The following is a 22,462-nucleotide window of genomic DNA, read 5'->3' as shown; positions in this document are numbered from 1 at the left end:
GGGCGCCGGCGGGCAGGCACCGCCCTTCCGTTGCCATGGCCGGGAGGGGCGGGCGGCGGGCGGGCGTGCTCGGCGCGGCCATGGCTCTCACGGGGCAGCGCCTCCCGCAGGTAACGGGGCACGGCGGGGAGAGCGCGGCCCGCTCGCCCGCAGCGGCTCGGGGGGCGCCGGGGGCGGGACGCTGCCCTGGGATCCCGCTGCCCTGGGATCCCGCTGCCCTGGGATCCCGCTGCCCTGGGATCCCGCTGCCCTGGGATCCCGCTGCCCTGGGATCGCGGGCAGTTAGCACGGCAGGGTCAGGAGCAGGGATGAGGTTTCCCAGGGCTGGGCGGTTTTCCCGCGGGCGGGAAGTCCGCGCTGCACTCGAGCGAACGGCGCCAAAGTTGGCAGCGTGAAACTCGGGTTCAGGAAGAGACACGAGAGGTTGGAACGCTGTGGTTTGTCTTAGTCCCTGCCGAGGTTTGGATCGGGTGGCATGGAACAGTGGGCCAAGGCGGAATAACTTGCTCAGTGACATTCAGGGTGAGGTTGTGTCAACAGACGAGGCTCTGAGTAACCTGAGGTGGTTGAAGATCACGGAATCATTAAGGTTGGGAAAGACGTCTAAGATCATGGAGTCCAACCATTAACTCAGCCCCACCATGTTCACCACTAAACCATGTCCACAAGTGCCACATCCACAGGTTGTTTGAACACTTCCAGGGATGGTGACTCTGCCCCTTTCCTGGGCAGCCTGTTCCAATGCTTGATCTCCCTTTCAGTGAAGAGATTTTTCCTCATACCCAATCTAAATATTCCATGACAAAACTTGAAGCTATTCCATGTTACCTGGTCTGTTGTTACCTGGGAGGAGAGACTGACCCCTGTCTGGCTACATCCTCCTTTCAGGTGCTTGTAGAGAGTGATAAGTTCACCCCTGAGCCTCCATTTCTCCACACTAAACAATGCCAGTTCCCTCACCTGCCCCTCTAGACCCTTCAGCAGCTTTTCCCTTCTCTGGATACTCACCTCAATGTCCTTCCTGAACTTAAGGACCCAGAAGTGGACACAGGACTCAAGGCAGCCTCACCAGTGCCAAGTACAGGGGATAGTCACTGCCCTGATCCTGCTGGCCACACTATTGCTGACACAGGCCAGGATGTCATTGCCCTTCTTTGCCACTTGGGCACACACTGGCTCATGTTCAGCTGCTGTCAAACAGCATCCCCAAGTCTTTTTCTGCCGGGCAGCTTTCCAGCACTCTTCCCCCAGCCTGTAGTGATGCCTGGAGTTGTGATGCAAATGCAGCACCTGGCACTTGACCTTGCTGAACTTCATGCAACTGGCCTCAGCCCATCAATCCAGCCTGTCCAGACCCCTCTGCAGAGCCTTCCTGCCCTCAAGTAGAGCAACACTCCCATCCAACTTGGTGTTATCAAAGATGTCCCTGCTCATGGCAGGGAGGCTGGACTGGATGACCTGTAAAGGTCCCTTCCAATCCAACTCTATGAGGAGTAAGGTGTCTTGTTGCTGTGCATAAAACTCAACACACAAAACTTGCTGTTGAGCAGTGCTGCAGGTTTTTTTGGCAAGTAATACAAGAGATTTACCCCAAAGCACCGTGTCCTGCACCTGCAACCACCTGACATCAAAGAAAATGAATTCTAGGGTGAGGTTCCCTTTGTTTTGCTTCCTTGGGCACACCCATGCTCCCACTTTCAGCCTGCTTCTTGTGGCAGGTAGGAGTGTGCATCTGCTTCCTCAGGCAGTATCCTGGGCCTCTGGCAGCAGCACACACAGAAGGAGTTCAAAAATATGGACTGTCTGGGGCACAGGTGTTACTTGTGAAAACACAGTGATATGTCAGGACCATTAACGTTTCAGAGAGATGAATATGGGACAGGAAGTCTCTCAGCCTGGCTATGACAAAAAGCTGATAAAAATTTCATAGTTGCTGGTTGCTGGGCACTAGCTCAGCAAGTCTCTGTCCTGGGTGTTTCCTTTCTCTCTGTGTTCTCCAGTCTCTGTGTTTGGCATTAATTGCCAAATGAGTGCTTATTGCTTAATGACAGAATTCTAAGTCCAGTTTATGCAATCAAGCAGTTGTAGAAATGCTTTTCAAAAGAAATCTATTCCTTATAACAGGCATGCTATTTTTGTGTTACATTTGCACTGATGTTTGCTCTCTGGAGGAGAAATGTTGATATAGGAACTGTAAAAATTAATATCTTTAGAAATGTTTTTCTTTCTTTAATTTAAAGAGAGTGGACCAAACCTCTGAGTATGCTCTCTCTGAAGCTTTTTCCCTTCAAAAGTCAAGGTATCCACAGAGGCCTTGGGGTCCTGTGACAAGTTTGGAAACTGCAGAACGGCTGCAAGATCATCATGAGGCCCGTGAGGAAGGTGAGCTAAAATTTTGCTTGCCACAAGCTGCCTGAAATGAACTGTTCTTGATCCAGCTTTGTAGTTCTGATCTGAACAGGCTCTTGCAAAGCTTGAGTTCACAAGAAACGGTTCATGGTCAGATGTCTTTCATCTAATAGAGAAAGGCATAAGAAGAATCAGTTGCTGAAGTTCAAGGTTGATCTTAAATGACATACCTAAAAGAAGGATAAACTCTCTGTCTCCTGGAAATACCAGGTCAAGACAAGGGTAAGAACTGTCCTTGAAGACACACTGTATGGTCAAAGCAAAGGTAGTGGGCTGTAGGAAACCAGGTGAAATTACCTGACATATTTCTGATAGCAGACTAGATGTGGAAATGGAGTTGCTCTATGTAAATTTCACATCTACAAATAATGATGTGGTTCTGTTTTGATTCCCATGCAAAATTTTCCTCACTAATGAGCTAACTAAATATTTCTTTTTAGAGCCTGCAGCCAAAGATGCTTGCTGAAGTTTGAAAGTAAGGTTGTGGTAGATTTAAAAAACAAAGAGGAGGGAAATTATCACCCATCAGTGCTAGGAATATGTCTGCAGTGTAAAAAGCTGATAGGAGACAGGATTTTAAAAACTGAGTTAACTGCTCTTTTAAGAGTCAGCATTACAGAACAGGATGATGACACATCTTAAGAGCATCCACTTCAATACAGGAAGTCAGCTTTTTCACTTATCATCAAGGGTTCAACTGACAACATGGAATACACTTACCTACTTAGAGTGCACTGTCTGAATGCATTATACAGCACAGAGGCTCCAAAGGAGCTGTCTTGGCTTTGGTGAAAAGCCTTGTCTTTTCCTGTGGTGAAAAGGTTCCTTGCTTTCCTCACGTTTCTTTAATATTTTTGTTTGCTCTTCTGTGCTAGGGTTTTCCTTTTTATAGCTACCAATCTCTCAGAACTGTTCCTAGCTCAACTGAATTTCTTTTATCTGGAATCCATTATTACAATACTTAATGGTATTAACTACACATAGCCCACTTTTCAAAGGAAGGTGTCAATAAGAGAAGTGCCAGAATGCTTTTCCTCCAGTTTTGAGAAGATCACAAATCCCAGTCAAAAAAGTAACCCTTCCCCAAGTGGCAAGTTGTTTTCTGCTCTTCTTTCTGTTATCAGATATATTTCCCTGTTCTGAGCTGGCCTGAGAGATTATGAAAGAGAATAAAAGTGATTTGAAGGACAACAAACATTAGATTTATGTTTTCTTCAAAAAACACACCGTTTTTTAGGAAAGTTGGAAAAGGCTTTATTGCCTTAGAAATACCAGGGAGCATCTTTACTTTGTGTTGGGAGATATTTGGAGCAGCTGTTTGCTCCTGTCTGCTGACTGTGTGCCTTACACTGTGTAATGACTCCCACTAGAGTGGCTGCCGAGATCCCAGCTCTTTGTCCATCCTCATCGCATGGACAGCTGAGGATGGCTCCACTTCTTGTGGGGCTGCTCCTGATGCCTTGCTGTTTACAGCCCTGTGTCCTGCTTCAGGAACAGCTTGGCCACCCATGCAGCAAGGCCAGCTGGTTTCTTGAGGCAGCAGACATGTGAGCTGACCTTGCTTTTGAGAAGGAACTCTGAAAAAGGAATTCTTTTGTTTTTCCACAGAAGACTGGAGATGCAAACAGTCCATTGAAGGACTTCATACCCAGCTGTTCATTAGGCATTTGAGCTCACTGAGGAGTACCACATCCATCATGGGTGCATTCCTGTAGCTGCAGTCTTAACCCTGAGTCCCAGGTGCAGTTTGCCACCTGACAGATTCACAATTAGACTCACCAGTAGCTCATGTGGTACTCGCAAAGGGTTAACCTGTACACATGAAGCAATCGTTTGTCCAAACAGCGGTTCTTCTGAATTTAGCATATGACAGCCTTGGCTGTAGATGTGGAAACCATCTAAGTGTCTACAAGTGCAGTGGTAAAACATATGAAAGCTATCTGAGTTATGAATTATCTCATGTGAATTCCACCTCCTCAGTAAATGCTGTAAAATAATCACGAGTGATAAATGCCCACAGAATCATAGTAGGAAAAATAAGGAGGAGAAGAATTAATTTGTGACACATGTGACAGGGACAAAATTTGGCACCTTCTGTTCCTGTTCTTTTATAGATCAAGAAGATGAGAACCGAACTATTAGTTTTATTCCATTTTCTGTTGCCGATCAGCTTGCAGTCATTCTCAGCATACAGCTATCCCAGACTATTGCTAGTTCACACTTAGCCATATAGTTTTTTTACGCAAGTGAAGTCATCAGTCTTTTTCTTCATGATAGCCCAGGAGCTGCTCAGTAAGTGGATGAAGTCCAAACTGCAACTGGAGCTGAGTGATGGAGAAGAGGAAGTTGAGTCTGTCCTTCAGGAAGAGCCTCCTGCAGCCCCTCCGAAGTATGAGCACTTTGATGGTGAGAGCACTGCAGAGCAAGTCCTGGTTTTGTCTCTGAGGCTGTGCTGGGGAAGGAGGTCAGGTCTCATGGTTTATCAGACTGAGAGGTAACAGTTGTTTTGAGGCCAGGACAGTGGACTCAGTAGAAACAAGATTAAATATGATGATTTTTGTCCCCCAGCTCTTACAGCATTTTGCTGTATGACTGCATAAATGCACCTCATAAACATTCAGTGTCTCCCCTTGTAAAAGAGAATTCTTTTTTTGCTTTTGTGAACCTGTATTTTTGAGGCCTGTCAAGTTTATACAGCCCTTTGAGATGCTGAGAGGTGGGACAGTAAAAAAATGGATGAAACATTGTTACTGCTCTAGCATGTTCAATGGGAGACTGATTAAGACTCTGGGGATAAATGGAGTGCAGTCAGTGTGTCCATGTTCATCAGAAGTGCATTCACAGTCTGGGGAAGTGATCCCTTTAATTACATTAGGCTTTGTGATCTGAGAAGGGTTTATTCATTTCAGACTAGCCTGAGATTATCTGAATTTCTCATTTCAGACTTGTGCAGCTATCTGGAATGTGAAATGGAAAGTTCCTCTGTCCAGAAATACCTTCAGCATCTTTTGCAGAGTGAAGTTGTGAACTGTGGTATAGCAAAACACCTTAGACTTGAAGAGATCAAGGAAAAAAAAAAACTTGTAGATCCACGAATAATCATGGAGCTCAGACACAAGCAGGTGAGCAGGCAAGGCAGCTCAGTTAAAAGGAATAAGATGGAGGATTATAGGATTAGAGTAAATGCTCAGTGATACCTCCCCAGTATTCTCTCAGAGCCTGCAATAATCTCTGACTTGGAAGCAACTACCCAAAGATACTCTTCCCCAGTTCAGCTGAAACTTTACTTCATTTCCATGTGCACATTAGCCATTCAGCAGTAGCTTGCACAGTCAGCTTTCACTAAAACTGTTCAGGTTTTCTCCCTTTTTCTGAAGACTTCCAGGAAGAGCTGCCATAGCAGTCAGTTCTGAATTTGCTCCCATTAAGGAATATTGATTTAATTTCACTCTCTCACATGGTCAAGAGCAGAATCTCTCCAGTCAGTGCCAGCTACGGGTAGGGTTTCTTTCTTAATGTGAAAGGTGGATTGTGACCCACCCTGGCAGTGTACTGGGAACTTCAAATTCTTCAGCCTTTGGTGCTTGCTTTCCGATTTTGCCGATTTCCTCCTTCTCAGGTGAAAGAAAACCGAATGAGGCATCAGAAGGCTTTAGAGCTTCAGAGACAAAAGGAGTCCCTGAAGAAAGCAATTCTGTCTGAGGCCAGGCTCCAAGCACAGGAGGAGGATAGAAGGAAGGCCCTGCAGGCTAAGAAGGAGGAGGAGGAGATCCAGAGGGAAATGGTGAAGCTGCGAAAGGAAATGGCTGAGAAGAAGCACACTGTGGCAAGAGTTTGGAGAATGTAAGGAAGAGGGTGTGTGGGTGTGGGTGTGTAGAGATATGAAAACACTTACCAGCTCCTTTTGTTAAATGTAAGAGCAGTGGTGATCCCAAACAAAACAGCTGTTATTGTCTCTGAACTCTCCCAAAACCTTTTAGTCTTTTGTTACCAACATCAGTGGCAGAGTTTTTCATGAGTGGGAAGGTGGGCTAAGTATAGTGATATCCTCCCCTCAGCCATTATGGTATGTGCACTGAAACACAAAGTAGGAGTGTGTTTGCACCACTGTACATTCTCTCCATCAGCTCTGTGGCTACATCCAGCTTTGTTAGCATCTAATGCCACCAGAAAGCCAGTACACAGAAAATAAAAGAAAAAAATAATCTGTGTTGAAAGTCTAGCACTTGCAATACTTTCCCTGCTATGAAAGATAAAGAGCATTCTTGGCTGAGGATTCTGCAGAAACATAATTTTTTTCTTTTGCTGAGCTTGGATTGTCACAGAGATGTCACTTTTAGGAATGCCATTTATTTACTTAGGCAGCCCTGAGATCCTAAATCTTCTCATACAAGTGCTTAAATGAAATATTTACTGAAATGATTTACTATTTTCTTCTGCCTTCTATATTTAGGAAACGCACCGGACTGTTTAATCTCTGGGACCCCAAACCATTACAGAGGTGGTTTTTAAGAAGGCCAAGTTAAAATGATCAGCAACTTTCTAAGCTGTAGAGGTGGTTCTTTTAGAATTGGCCAGAAAGAGAAGGTATTAGATTATATATCAGATATTAGATCTGTATGTTTGTTCACTTTGCAGGGAGGGGAAGATAGAAAAAAAACCTCAGAAGCTGTCAATGCAGGAGGTGTCTGTTACTGTGTCACCACCCCTGGTCCTGAAGAGAGAAGAGCAAGGAGAGGAGAAACAGAGAAGGACTCAGGAGCTGCTGCACAGGATTCACATCAGTAAGCAGAGAGTGAGCATCACCTTTCTTTATCTGAGACTCTGAGCTACCTGCCCTTGGCTACCATTTGTAAAACTGAAGTAAGAAGTCCTGGTTATGCAGAAGTTTTTACTTTTTCCAAGACCTCCTGATACCAGGAAAGTATGAGAGCAGAGCAAAAAGTATCTTAGAAGACTAGGAGCAAGAAATCCTGAGGTGCCAACCCCAGTGGGCCTATGCCTCCAGTGTACTTAGTGGGACATTTCACTTAGAATTGTGGAAAAGACACGGCTCTCAAGACAAGTGAGACCATAAAGGCTTCTGCAATCAAGAAATAAGGGGATATACAGAGGAGGAAGTGGAGTGAGATTTGTTTTCCCTCAAGGAAGGAAATAAAAGGAGAAAGTGGCAGAAAAAAGCCCTTATTGTGTGTGTGGGAAGGCATTTTAAAGATTGCCTTGCAGACTCTAGTTCAGGAACAGGGAGAGGAAAGAGAAATGCTGCAGCCTGGGATGAATTTGGAGCTCTGAGAGTTGATGCATGCCAGCACATCCACAGTAACAGGTTCCTCAAGGATCCCCTTCCACTCGGTGCAGTAGGATATTCTGTGTTACTGCAACAGCTCTTTCAAGGCAAACAAACTAATAATTCCAGTAGGAACCTCTTTCTTTTACCTTCATTTTTCTGGTACCATGGTCAGCTCTGGGTTAAACATGTATCAAATACTTGCAACTGAACAGTGATCTTTTAGTACTGAATAATTTTCTATAGGCAGCCTGAGCAAAGGGAATAAATTTCCTGAGTGGAGGTATGAATGCTATCCATCACATAATGTTTTCAATTAATAGAGCAGTCATCATTGTTGATGTCTATATATCTACATCTAGGGTTTTTTTCAGCAGAAGAATCCCATCATTTTTATGGTGATTCTCCTCACAGCTCAATCCATCTGCCCATCTGCTGGATTTGAGTTTGGCTTGCTGTTTAGCAGTACACAACCTCTCTCCAGCACAGTTTAATCTGTGAAGATAAGCCTGAATGAAACCACAGAACAATTCAGGACTGGCGTAATGGGAGAAGCCACAGCTTGGCTGAGCTAAGCAATAGTGACATTTTGATTACTTTCCTAAAGCAGAAAGAAACAGCTAATGCATTGACTTTTTGTAGGTCTCCATTTGAAGATTTCAAGTGAGAGAGGAATGCAATTAACACAAGGCACTATGACAAAAAGGGAACAGCAGAGTCCTGTGAGTTGACCCACTTGGAGGATCAAAATGAACAGTGTCTGCAGTGACAGGGCGAGAATTATGGGGTAGATTAGATAGCAAATTGCTGCTCTGTACAGTGTAAATTACTCCCAAAGGCAGCGAGTCTAATTACACAATAGGGGAAAGGTTTGGCTTCCTACTGGAACAAGGATGAGCTGAGGCGGTGTCATAAATTCACTCTAGGAAGTGACTTGATTTTTGTCTAAGTTAAAAAAATTTTTTTTTTAGAGCAGGACTTCTTCACACATGTGTTCTCACCTGTAGCATCTTAGACATTTTCTAGATTTAAGAATATTTTCCATGTCTCTAGAAATTCTACGTTCCTCACCCATTTCATTCCTTTACACTTGGTGAACTAAGTGCATTTCACTCCAAAGCATGGAGCCCCATGATATGATGTCTCTTTTTAGACCCTTTCTGCTTTTTGTAGAAGACCTGCACATGCTCTGCAATACTTTTTTATCTTTATCCTCAAGGTAATTGTTGAAAATGAGGATTCTAAAAAGAATCTCAAAAAGGAAAGTTAGAATAGGCAAAGGGCAGAGAGGATCAGTATTTGTGTGGCACACTGTATCTTGCTCATTGGTTTTTTTAAACTCTCCCATGCAGTGCTTGCAACGACATTTCTCTGCTTGGCTGAAAGTCGTTCTGGAGCGCAGAATTGAAATGGGAAAAGCCAGAGCCCTTGCTGACTGGAGATGCCAACTGAAGGCCCTGCGAGCTTGGAGAAACTATGCTTGGGCCCAGAAAGTAGAGCAGGAGACACAGCAATTGGAAGTTCATCTCCAAGATCAAAACAGGTAGTGACCCTTTACTGTGGAATTCCTCCTACTGCAGCCATACTTGGGCAGAGCGGTGATCAGGGACTGTAAAAGGAGCCTGTCAGTTACCCAGCAGGAGGGAAACAGCAGCTTTTTGAGAAAATTGCTACACTGCCTGCAGTATGCCAGAGGCATTGTGGCACAGATGAAAAGGAGGACAGATAGAAACAAGTGCTTTAGCACTTTCCAACAAGCCTGCGTCTCAGTCTCCCTGTAGGTGTCTTTCCTAGAAATCTCACCCTGGCTCGCTCTGGCCTCCAGAGAATATGAGTTGCCAAATTTATTCCTGATTAATATATTTGCTGTTTCAATAGTAATGTAGCAGAGATCATTTCAGCCAGTGCCTTTGATTAAGGAGGCTGTTGGATGAATTCCCTATCATCCAGAGAAACACTGCTCTTGCAGGTGTCTGGCAGGCTGCAGTGGTGAGACACTGTCACTTCCCCATATGCAGCTGGCCAGGGAACATGATACCTCTTTTGCAACTATCCTGCATTCCAGAGATGACACAGGAAATTGCAAAGTGTGAACTAGTGAAACTTAATTCAGAATAGCAGCCATCCTTTCTGCCCTCCCACTCGTCCTTGGACAAGCTCTGTACAACTTCAGAGGGCCTTCAGAGTTAAGCAACAAAAGGAAATGATGTGGCTTCGTGCCTTGGCAGAGGCCTCACTCCTGCCATAACACAAACGTTTTGTCATTCAGGAAAGCCCACCTGGCTGTGGAGCACAACGAGCGACGGCTCCTGCGCTGCTGCTTTCTGGCCTGGCAGCGCTGGAGCCGAGCAGAGACAGAACAGCGAGAGCTGCAGATCAAGAGGGTGCAGACAAGAAGAAAGATGGAACAGCTGCTGGAGGCTGTGTCACTGGGGAAAGGTGGGGACAGGCCACTGGCGGTTAACAAGCCTGGGACAGCAGAAGTAAACAGTCATCAAGATTTACAGCAAGACAAGGTAAATCCTTCCCATGTAGTTTTGCCTGTTGGCATAGCTGTACTCTTAGAAAGTACTTACTTTATGCAGTCTGAAATAAAAAGTACATTGTCCCAGAGGAAAGCTTCTTTCCCAGGGTGACCCCCAAATACCTGCCTGCAGCTGTTCAGAAGAGATGTCTAAAAATCAGAGGTAAATGTGAAGGACGATGGATGAGTTTTAAAAATAATCTCTAGTGCTGCCAAAGAACAGCCCTTCATGTACTCTGAGTCGCAATGAGCATCCCACCCCCAGATCACTTTTACTGAGAGATTAGTTACATCTTTGATCCCAGCTTAGACTGAAAAAGAATAACTTGACTGCATGACAAGAGATATTTTTCATGCCAGTGCAGCTCTCCAGCTTTTAAGTATGGGGAAAAATAGAGGCTGTCACTGGCTGTTTCAGGATAATGCGCATCACAGGGAGGTAAGAGAGGAGAATCAGAGGTTGCTTCCTTAAATTGTCTTTTGTCAGGTTGGATGCCCACCTTCCCTTCTGTCTATAAAACCTGTACCACAGCAGTATCCTGATGTCAGTATTAGAGCCCACACACACATATTACAGGTCAAGCTTTCTGTTTGCTTAAGTGTAAGCAAAAGTTGATTTCTTTCAGTGCTTATACTATCCCAGTAGGCCCCTATTTTTCTTCTGCTGCACTGATAAAATCTGTGCTGAAGGAATGGAACTGAATTTAGGGTTTGACCTAGGAATCAGAAAGCAGACCTTACAGCTGATGCCTCTTCAGAGAATGACCATGTGCCAGAAGGGTGCAGCCTCATTCCCCACTGTGCACCTGTTTTATGGTAACCTTTATCAAAGCTGGAAAAGAGGCATGAGGAAAAGAGGCATGAGGAAAAGAGGCATTATGGTAACCTTTATCAAAGCTGGAAAAGAGGCATGAGCATTGTAGACTTCCATCTAAAAGAGGACTGTTCAGTAGATCAGTTGTGTAGACCACTTCAACAACTGTTTTTAATTTTATTCTCCATCTGAGTGCTGAGCAGGGACAACACAGTCCCAAAACGGAGTGTGCTAATCCCTGAAAAATGAGCTGTCCTAAGCCATGCTCCCTGACAAAATAGCCAGGATGTATTCCTGCCAAAGCTCTTGCATGATCAGGACTTTTTCCTCCTGGTGAAATGGCACTCAGCTCCTTAAGAGTTCTTCCCCACAGCCTCCATTTTGTGCATAATGGGGCCCCTCTGGCCTGACTGGATAAAGATTGCATAGCTGAGATTACCCTACTTGTCAGGCATCTCACTAGATTTGCATTAAAAAAACCACTACGCAGGAAGGGTAGATGAGTGCTTAGTTTTAATCAATGCCAAATTTTCCTAATTTCTTTTTTTTTCCCCTAGCCAACTGAAACTCACCTCATACAGAAACAGCCTGACCAGACCAGAGACCAGTCTAGTTGGGATGTTGTTCACACATCTCATTTCTGCAGAAACCCCAAATTTGCCTGGGAGATTACCATAAGACATGCAGCCCTGAGTTCCCAGGACCAGGCTATGTACAAGAATCAAATAGCCACTGTCCTCCAGCAGTTCCAGGCACTCAGTCCAAAGAAATCTCCTGCTTATGGTAGCCGTTTTGAGCACCGTCACGCCTTCCAGCAACGTGTGATTGAGGAGCAGAGGCAGCAGCTTCAGAAGCAGCAAGAGCTGATCCTTAAACTGCAGGAACATCAGAAGCTGAGCAGAGATAAAGAAGAGGCAGCACAAGCTACGGCTGTAACCCAGACGTTTAACAATTCTGTTTCTCAAACCAGGGAGGAAAAACAATCCAGAAGCAAGAATACAACCCCTTTGAGGTATATGCCCTCAATAAAGCAGGGTCAGTTAGTCATCATGTCTCATTCCCACTCAAGCTGAGGCAGAATTTGCTAGGCACGTTTCACTCATGTTAGTGCTATCTGCTGTTCCTCTCAGCTGGGACTTAGCCTCAAGGGAAGTATCAGACTGGCCGCAGTTCTCTCTCCTTCTCGCCTTCTGCACTGGCTCAACACCAGGTGATCTCTACTTAGGATCCACTTAGAAACAGCAACACCAGTGCCACCCATAGTAGCAGCAGGGATCTATTTAGTCATGAAAAGAAGGAGTATCATCCTCCATATTTCAGACCATGCAGCAGCCCTGCAACTCCGTTCCTTTGCAAGGACGCATCATCAGTCCCATTTCAAGCAGAAGAAAGGTGTATCAGGGATAATGCAGCACAATGGAGAACAGAAGCTGCAAGGCCATTGGTGGTAGGTATGAGACGTAGTTTGACCACATTCACTGAAGAATTTCTTTACTCTTTTCTTTCATAGGCCACCTGATTCTCATGGGCCAGGAAACACAAGGGCAGCAGTGCAAGGCAGGAGGCCCTCCAGCTGGCTGACCTCACCTCATCCCATACTGAAAGGTATTGTTCTAGATAGCAAAGACCATTCCAGACCACTTTTCTCAACAGCTTATCTGGAAATGTCTGTCTTTGCCTCAGCTTTGCTGGTTGATGATTTTATGCAAGTAAAATTCTGCATTCTCTTTCCCAGTCTGATGAGTGCTGTGAGAGAGGGTGAGCTGTTTTCCTATCTGAGACAGGCATCTGTGAAGCCTGGGACACTGCAAACCCCTCATGCCCACACTTAGTACACAGTTGTGGCAGTCCTAACACCTGTGGTTGTCTCTGCTGTGACAAAACTCAGAGAGAGAAGCTGTACAGGGTTTGTTGCCATTAGTCTCATTCCCTTCATCATGCATGTAAGAACCCAGAGTGCAGAGAATATTTCTCTGCCTGTTTTGAAGGGCTTTTACCTCCCTGAACAACACTGTTTTGACCTCCAACCTTGGAAAAAACTGCCTACTACTAGAAAAGAACTAGAAACTAAACTGGTGTGAATTAGGTGATAGAATACTATGTGATATTATCACAGAGTGAAAAATTTAGAGTTTTTAGGTCTATTTGCATAGTAAATAGATAAAAGTAGAAAACCTCAAAATGGAGGATAAGTTGTAGTTAAAAGCTTCTTTCTCCTTCTTCACTAACTCCATATTTTGCAGCAGTAGTGGTCTGGGATGTTTGGATAAAGAGTTCCACAGTTCCTGTCTACGTGATTTAGGAACTTGTTGGACATTGGTAAAAAAGTGAAAATATCTTGCATTTTTTTAATTGGGTAATTTATCTTTAGAAGGCTGTATAAATCTTGATAATTAGGCTTTTCTCCTGCGTTCTCTGCTCTGTGCTGTGTCTGGGTCACGCTAGTGACTCTGTTTCTCTGATAAGACTTAATAAACAACTATCTAGCAGCTGTGAAGGCTGAAAGTCTCCATTTGTCTCTCGAACTAACTCCTGGCAAGGACTTTAAAAACTCTCTCCCATCAGGAGGGATTCGATTTATGGCATGGATCTTTGTCAATGCACCCAAGTAACATTCATACTGGCCAGTCATTTTCATCCAGCTTTGACAGAGGTGTTGAGATTTCAAAGGGAATTAAATGTCTAGTGAGACAATAGTAGCCAGGCTGGGGAAGGAACTCCAGATCCCTGCCTTTTGTGAGATATCTCCCCTTCTCTGGCCACACTGGAACAGCATTTTCACAATAAACATGCAACACAGCCTTTTCATCAGTAAATTAGGATTCTGGTTATATCCTATGGTGAAGTTCTTCTGCATCAATGCACAGTAGTCACAGCCTGCATGAAAGGTCACCTGGAATGTAATCATTGTGATGTTTCAATAGTTTGGGCATCACCAGACCTTTTTTGCCATGATAGTTGGGCATTAATAGTTGCCTTTCACTACCTGTGTTCAGCTCTAACGCTATCTAGTCCAAGCCATCATTCACCCTGATTTGCCTGAACTCTGCACACCTTAGAGACAGCAAGCATATTTTTCAGAGCATTCAAGTGTTTGTGTTTAAAGATCCCCAAAAAAATCCAGGGATGAAGTTATCACTGCATGGTGGTTTTCCCTTGCCAGAGAACCCTGGGACAGCTGAGAGGAGAAGAGAATCTGAGGAAACCTACTGTGTTCAAAACAAATGCCTCCCAGTTATTGACTGCTCTAGCCTTTGCTTTGTCTGCAACTGCAGAGGAAGCAAGCACAGGTTCCCAACTCTTCTGCATGTTCTGTGTGTAGCACCTTTGCTGATGGCCAGCAAGATCCCTGCATTGCAATTTACCTTCCAAAAGAAGCATTATGCAGCAGTTTCTTACTAGTGGGACCAAGTACCTGTATGTCACTGTGACAGTGATGCTTTCTGTCATTAAATTGCTTTTAAATAAGCAGTTAGAGCTTACTGGAGACCTTACAGCAATTGCTGCTAAATGATGTGCCCTGAGCCTCAGCCCTCAATCAGGAAAGGCAGGGACAAACCCTCTGAACACAGCTTCTTTCATAACTGAGCCACATGGCTGTGCCTGTCAACCAAGGAGGGTGGAGAGAATGTCATTACCGTGGTCCTGAGTCATCTCAAAAACATTTTTAGGTTCCTTGTTCACAACACTGCTGGCTGTAAGAGGCTGCAGAAAGCAAGTCCCTTTGTGCTGGCATTGCCAGGGCAGTAGGGCCTGGCATAGAGTGATGCATCTTTGTTCACCAAACTTCTGCCATAACACCATAGCCCATTTCCTCTAAGCTTTATGTCTTCTGTTTCTGTAGGGATGGAGGAGAGAGCGATTCAGCGGGCAGAACAGAAGAGGAAACTAGAAGAAGCCAAACAACGAAAAACAGAGGAAAAACTGGTAAGGAAAGTGGAAAATGAAGTAAAGTGTCTTTCATATCATTCCAGTTACAAGAAATGCTGATTTAACCCCAGAGTCAGGGACCAAGAAAAGGCCCTTTATCCAAAGCAGGAGTTTTATGACTTGTGAGAAAGCAAATGTCCATCGCACAACAAAAGAAGTAGTTAGAGCTGCTTTTGCAGCACTGGCCCTGCTATAGCATAGGCAGACACTTAATCTTGAAGTCACAGTTCTAGAAGCAGCCTCCCTTATCACCCCCTAAACTTTTTTCACACCTACCCCATGATTGTAGCTTGTGTTTGCTGAGAACAGTAAGGGTGGAAGTGCACACAGAGATCCACTTGATGGGACCTGGCAGTGGTGAGGTTCCCCTCCCTGCCTTTCCTCTCTGGTCACATGCGGCTTGAGGACATGCAGTCTTGCCTAGTAAAAATCTGTGCCTTTTAGCAAATCGCTGCTGAAGAGGGAACGTACTGACAATGTTTGTATAGCTAATACACAAATTCTGTGATACACATCAAACAGAGGAGCCTTCTTCAAGTTAGGGTATTAAACTGTTACTGAAAACATTGCTAGTAAGTTGCATTAGGAGTAGAAAGTGTTATCTTCAGTGTTTGGGGAAAGAAATGTTTGGGTACCTGTAACGCTGCTTTGCATGTGGAAATTAAACTTGAGAGCAGGGCCCAGGGATTCAGAACTGACTTCAGTAATCAAATTCTCAATAAATGACTTGGTGTTTGGTTTACATTTTTTTAGAGGAAGAGTGGACAAATACTGTAACTTAGGGCAAAGAAAGATAAACATGTACATACATAGAAAAATAAATAGATAGATAGTTACAGATATGTATATAGGTAGTAAAAAGGACAGTCCCTCCTTCCTGTCCCTTCCACAGATCACTGTTGAGCACAGATCATGTCTAGTACGTGAAAAGGTCTGCTTCCTTCTGAAGTTCCAGGTGCTAGTCAATACTAGAGGAACAGTAGGAAAGTTTAAAGATCTGTGTTCATGGAAAAGGTCACATGAAACAAATTGAATTTCACCTTTCTCCATTTCAAGGCCCAGCTGAAGGCTGAACAGGAAGCGCGACAGAGGAAGGAAGCTGAGGAGAAGGAAGCACAGCGGGAAAAACGCCGGGAGGAGAGAAGGCAGCAGAAGCTGGTGACCAAATGTTTCACCTGTTTCTCCCCGTTTAGCAGGGATAGGGAAGAAGATCATTACCCATTGGTACTCAGTCAGCAGCCAGAGTAATGTGAACTGAAGGTCTTCACTGGTAGAGCAGAGTTCCACGGCACAGCACCCACAATACACACTCACAATCTTCCCCCCTTCTGGCAGTGTTAGGGAAGGGCTGTGTCCCAAACGTGCTATGAAGTATATGTTGTCTGTCTCCTCAACAGGACTAGAGGTCCCAGCTGCTGGGCATTCTCTGCTGAGATAGAGCCACATAAGCCCCCCACAGTGACAGCATGTTCAGTCTACTCTCAGACTGTCCACTCTTGTCACCCCTCAATTGTACACAGTGATACCAGTCACAAACACATGTTTCAAAAGTAAACCAGCCTGATGCTGTATTAAGGCCAGCTTTCCACCTGAAGAATAGAAGCATTCTCTCCTTGGAGCTAACCTAGGAATATCTGCACATCATTACTGTTAGTTGGAAATTACTTGTCCTAATAACCCAAATAGTACATTTGAAATCCTACAGGAATTCGACCTACAACTACTGATCTGCTTGGAGTGTTTTAGTACGTTTGACCTTCATCCCTGAGTATCAGTCAAAAGTAGTATTATACAGTTATGAAATGCCCACATCCCTCCCCTTCTGTTTAGGCTAAATTAAGTGGTAGGGTCCATGCATAAACTCAGAATCATCTTTGGACCTCAAAGGAAGTTCCTGCCTCATCAGCACTTGTGGTAGCCACAGGTGATGTGTCTGCTACAGTAACTCCAAACTGCAGTGCTGATACACAGCCCAAGGGAGTGTCCGGGAGTACCATCATCTCCCAGGAGAAGACAGTTTGCTTTAGGACACAGGTTCTACTACATGGGGTCATGTCTGGTGTGCAGTGCTAAAGATGATACAGATCCCTATTTCCTGTCAGGTCAGAACCTCCAGCTCCAATATGATAATCTATTGTCATTGTTTAATATCCTCTTCATCCTGATGGAATTAAAACCACTGCTTTTTGTATTGCAGAAAGAACTGGAGAAGCAGAGGAGGCTGGAGAAAGAACAGCAGCTCCAGAAAAAGGCTAAAGATCATTATGAGAAGGTCCTTCTCAGAAAGCTGGGAATACTGCCATGGAAAAGGCTGAGGGAGCAAGCCAAGGAAAGTGTAGTGGTAAGTGCTGAGGGTAAAGGAAATGACTGGTGCCATAAGAGGAAGGGAAGAAGAGTAGATGCAGCACTTAGCAGAAGTCTTAATAGGCTTTTAGGCCAGATAGAGATGGAAAAAGCAAAAAATCTCCCTGCATACCTTGCCCTGTATTAGTTCTTTGAATCAGCCCATCTGACAATAATTATTAAAAGCCACTAAAAACCTGCAGGGATGGCATCTTCATTTATAGCTGATTAACCAGGATTAAACAGAAAAAAAATAATTGAAGTTATATGGCATGCACCTGCCAGTTCTCGTACTCCACAGCAAAGCTTATCAGTGAGATACCACCAAGCAACTTCAGCTGCAAGAGTTAATCCCAGCCTGTCATCAGGGCTTTCCCTCTCTCTGAAGTTGCTGGTACAGCGCTGGCCACTGCTAGTGGCAGGACACTTCAGGTGATAATCCAACAATCTATTCTATCCTGGCCCTATCCTCAGTGCAGAACAGTGAGTGGCAGCTTCCGAGACCTCGATGCAGGAGTATTGCTAATGAAACATTTCCACACGTGACTGACTCAGCATCCCTTATCAGGGGGAGACTGATAACACTCATCCTTATCCTGAAGATCGAGCCAGAGCCCAGGGCTAAGTTGGAAAGCTTCCATTTAAGTCACTGGAACTGAAGCTACTCACAGTACTTCACCAAATGCACAAAGGCCTCCAGCTGGGAAGAAGTAGATGGATACAAGCTGTTCCATATGTCCACCCTGCTGGTCAGCATTATGGACAGGGTTGGACTAAGCTGTTACAGGCCATGCCTCTGCCCCATCCACAATCAGTTAAACTGAGCATCTCGTTCAAAAGGGCATTCTCTAGAAGTGATGCAGCAGTGGCCTGGTAGAGAGACTGGTGTTGTTCCTTATGCTGACCCCTCTTTGTGGGATCCTGTAAGTTATTCCAGCTGTCAGAAATCTGGATTTGGGGGTACCCCAAAAAGCTGAAATGATTTTCTAGTGCACTCAGTTTTCTGTGGCTTTATACTTAGGTAGTCACCAGTTCAGGTAGCCAGCTGCTGTCTCTGCTGTTTTCACTCAGGTGGCACAAAGGCATCACAGCTTGGGCCTGCAGAGGAAATGCCTGATGACTTGGCTGCAGGATGCCCAGCAGAGTCTCAGGGAGAAGATGTCTCGGGCTGAGGACTTCTACTCCCAAATGTTACTGAGACGGGGCTTCAGGAACTGGCTAAAGGTTGGCCTGCACCACAGTGGAGAAATGATACCAAGAGAGCTGGCTGCTGCCACGCTCTCCCCTCACCACAGTGCAAATTCACTCACCTGTAGCACAACCTCTGCAGAGTTTTGCTATCCCCATTCCAGCAACATTATTCCCTTCTTCAGAGACCTTCTCTCAGCTGCTTGCTCTCCATCACTATCTTCCACCCAGAAATTTCTCCTACACACTGCTCCTCCACTCTCCACTCACTCACCCTGCTCCCTGCTGGTTTTCCTCCTGTACCCACTACCCTTCATGTGCCCACTACCCTTCACTGCAACAATCTCAGCACTGCTCTATTTATTGGGCCAGAGGTTGGGATAGAAAAGAAGAAAAAAAGCCATTCTCACCTGTTTCTTTGTCCTCCTCCCCAGTACAAGGATTATCTCTCCACTCAGGAGGAGAGAGCAGATACCTTCCACACAGTCTGCCTCATGAGGAAGTACTTCTGGGCATGGTTTGATCATATCATGGAGGAAAAAAGGGCCTTATGGGAGAGGCTGAAGATTGCTACTGAACACAGTAGTAAGTAAGTGTATGCCCTGACCAGCAGTCCTTTTTACTTCAGTTTAATATACCCTGTAGATTATTTTAGGGACTACTTTCGACAGGTCAGCTGCTCCCCAGGAACACAGGAAAAACAGGTTCTATACTGCTGATGTTTTGCTTCTGTGATATGCACAGACAGCATCAGCTGGTTTATGCTAAGTTTCCTTGCAGCCTGGAAATGAAAGTGTAATGGCACCCTTCACAGGACTTCTAAATCTCAAAAAAAGAGAATACAGTGAAAGCCTAAGTAAGGATAAGTAGCTGAAACTTTCTAAGCTGATTAGCAGATCTGGCCATGCAGCTTTTGCTAAAAGCTGCCTTAGGAAAATCTTTAAGTACAATTATAGCAAGCCAAATGATTGTGTAGGAATTACATAGTACTTTTTTGTCCACAGCAGATTATTTAGTTCCTAAATCCAAAGTTGATCAACTAGAAATCCTACTTAAGGAGTCTTTACATTTTTGCCATCACCAGCCTATCTTGACAGCAAAAACTAGAGCAGTCAGTTCTACCAATCATGACTGGAGCTGGACACACCCAGTCCACTCCTTGTCCCATAAAAAGCATTCTAGCAGGAAGAAAAAACTATTGTCAAAGTTCAGCAGAAAACAGAAGTCTGTTCACCTGCCTCACCATGAAAGAGCATGGTAGTTGCATGCAGTCATGAACAGGCTGTGCCTTTGCACAGCCCCAATGGGATCTGCAGCACCTTGGAGGAAGAATTAAATTAAATTCACCTCTTACATAGTAGAGCAGACGTGTTCTAGCTTGCTGCATCAGTAAGTTCTGAATAGTGCACAGTTTAACATTAATAAGCCAGCAAACTGGAGGAACCAGGGGAAAGTCAGACCCAGGAAGAGACTGGATTCATTCTACATATGACCTCCTATTAGGAGCACAATCACCTGTCATTCCTTATTATCTCTTCCCCCACCAGCAAAAGGCAGTTCAGACCTTGCCATAACAAACTCTTCTTTAGACAGGACTGTTGGTCCCTATTACCCATGTGGGAACCCAGGGCAGGGCACTTGTGATGGGGTGATTAAAATCAGGTAAGAATTGGAGCCCAGCTGCCTGCATTCCCAAGGGGTTGGTCTGGACCAAATGAACCTGCATTTTTCCTAAAGAAACTTCTTTCAGAGGCCCTGTTTATTCTTCAGAAAACCTCTTTCATCTTTAGAGTTCTAAGCAAACACCAGCTAATGAATCCTGTCAGAAGAGCAAAATTCTTGGTGGACAGGAATAGAAAAGGGAAATAAGTTATTTTTCCCCAGCATGATTGACATATCAATGAAATGGTCTGCACGTAGATGCTTAACATGTGACAGCCCTGACTAACAGCAGAAAGGACAAATCCTTGAGATTTGAGTTCCCCCCTCAAATAGGAGTTCTCTTTTGATTGCCTGTTATGTTATGTACACGTCTGCACATTGTCACCTTGTTCCTTGTGTCCCTAATTTCTTTAAGGAGACTTAAACTGATCGCATTCAAGGCATGGAAGCAGTACCCATTACTGATGAAAAAGGAAAGGGAAAGAGAGGAAAGAAGAAACCAGCTACGCAGGAGAGTAGCTGAAATTCTCCCCAACTTCCAGACATGACAGAAGAGAGTCAGATGAGATGGGAAGGAGACAAGGCCGATTCTCTTCAGTGCTATGTCCCTGCTGACTGAAACAAGTCCAAGGGGAAGGCTGACCAAGTGCAGAGGGTCTTATATCCAAAGGGAGCTCCCTGTGGTCACTGTTGTTGTAAACAAAGCATAGATGGAAGCTTATCTGACGGTTTCACTTTGCACTTCATGCAGTCATTCCCCTCAAGCTCCTCCTTGGGGAGGACCCCACAAGCCTCCGTAGGGGTGTCTTGGCTGGTGGCTATGAACCCCAGATAACCACAGCCTAGCACAGGGTGTGTTTGAGGCTAAGGCCATTTCCACATGCAGAGCTGCAGCACTGACATGAATCCTCCTTCATCCAAGGAAGCACAGAACTGAACTTCATCTCTTTTTCCCTAAGCAGTAGCCCAGTGCTTTTCTGTTGGCAGTACTCTGTAGGGTGACAGCTTGTTCAGAGAGCAGACAGACCTGACTGTCAGCTGACCCCTAAACACTGCTGTGAACTTGGCCACCTAGAGCACAGTTTCTAGCTAACTGTGCCAGGAAAGTTTGGATTAGAGGAGGTGAGGGAAGAGCTGTTTATGCAAACCATATTTGCTAATGATCCAGATCACAGCACTGCATATGGACAATCTAAAACCTGGGTTCTTTTGCAAGAGACTGCCTTGTTTGCAGCACTGGCCAGCTCACACACACAGTGCTTTGATTTTGGTATCAAGTGGTGATCCCAAGTTTAGGAGCCTCAATTATCTTGTCATTTAAACACTTCCCAAGCTGTTTAATATTTCAGGGTGTATTGTGCAAGTCCGTCTAGGCTGTTTCACTTGATCCAGTACTTCAAAGAAAAAAAGACAAAACTCCAAGAAAAAGGCAGATTGTAGCTTTTACATAAGCTAGAGCTGACATGATTAAAATGCAAGTTTCATACCGCTGTTTAACCTTAACCTGCAGCATAATGCAGACAGGGTAATGCTGTTCAGGTACAGTATGTCTTAGGAACACGTTAAGGCAGAAAGCTAGAATCACTTCCCTCTCACAGCCAGATAGGCAAAGTTCTGGAAAAGCATTTGGCAGTACAGGAAGTACTTGAGTAACACCAGGAAGACAACAGTTTACTGTTATCTTGTAACAGATCATTTGTAAAACCCATATATGCACTGAAAATTTCCAATAAACCAAAATCTGAAATGAATACAACTGAGCTGTTGGTGCAGATTGTGTCAGAAGCCAACTGAATGGCACTGGACAGAAGGCCAGCACTAAAGGCTGCAGACAAAGTGGCATAGGTGGGTGCCTGAGCACAGCAGCACACTCCAGAGCTTTAGCATTGGGAATCTGTCCATGTGGACACAGGGATATGGTCAGAGACTCTCCCTGCCCACAAGCCAGGCTGTCACACAGGCTGTTGGTGCAGGTCTGAAGACAGCTGTCACTCCCAGGTACCTCCCACAGCCATCCTCTGCAACACCCGAGCGTTCCCCATCTCCCAAAGGCGCGGTGCAGACCTGACCAGCAGCAGGTCAGACAAGCCTGTTCTCTGCAGAGAGCTGAAGGTGCCTGCATGGAGTGTGGGCAAGCTCAGACCATCTGGCTGCATTACGAGGCAGATTGTGAGAGGAAGCACAAGCTGGGAGAGGCTGGATAACTCCTGTTGCGGGGAAGAGCGGGCACTGCAGAAGGGGAGTGTTTTTTGCAGAGGACTAAGCCAAACAGGCAGGGAAGAGCAGAGCTGGGGCTGAGCTCCCA

General features: G+C 45.0%; 1 protein-coding gene across 2 annotated transcripts; it reads left to right on the top strand.

Annotated features, from left to right (window-relative positions):
• The first annotated feature begins 35 nt into the window (after positions 1-35).
• Positions 36-21,902, top strand: CCDC191 (coiled-coil domain containing 191). 2 transcript variants are annotated; one of them, XM_069020308.1, is made up of 16 exons: positions 36-110; positions 2,241-2,382; positions 4,687-4,815; positions 5,353-5,531; positions 6,029-6,252; positions 7,048-7,204; positions 9,049-9,239; positions 9,966-10,212; positions 11,592-12,046; positions 12,545-12,639; positions 14,879-14,961; positions 16,021-16,122; positions 17,162-17,305; positions 18,379-18,531; positions 18,930-19,084; positions 20,573-21,902. In XM_069020308.1, the coding sequence occupies exons 1-16, from the start codon at positions 36-38 to the stop codon at positions 20,703-20,705; spliced, it is 2,664 nt and encodes an 887-aa protein (XP_068876409.1). In that variant the 3' UTR covers positions 20,706-21,902. The 2 variants fall into 2 exon arrangements, with proteins under 2 accessions (XP_068876409.1, XP_068876420.1); XM_069020319.1 differs by having other exon boundaries at positions 39-110; positions 2,295-2,382.
• The last annotated feature ends 560 nt before the right edge of the window (positions 21,903-22,462 follow it).

The sequence above is a fragment of the Aphelocoma coerulescens genome, chromosome 1 (genome assembly GCF_041296385.1).
Source record: "Aphelocoma coerulescens isolate FSJ_1873_10779 chromosome 1, UR_Acoe_1.0, whole genome shotgun sequence".
Taxonomy (NCBI): Eukaryota; Metazoa; Chordata; class Aves; order Passeriformes; family Corvidae; genus Aphelocoma; species Aphelocoma coerulescens.
Note: the sequence above shows the minus strand (reverse complement) of the source record. Positions and strands in the feature narration are given on the sequence as shown.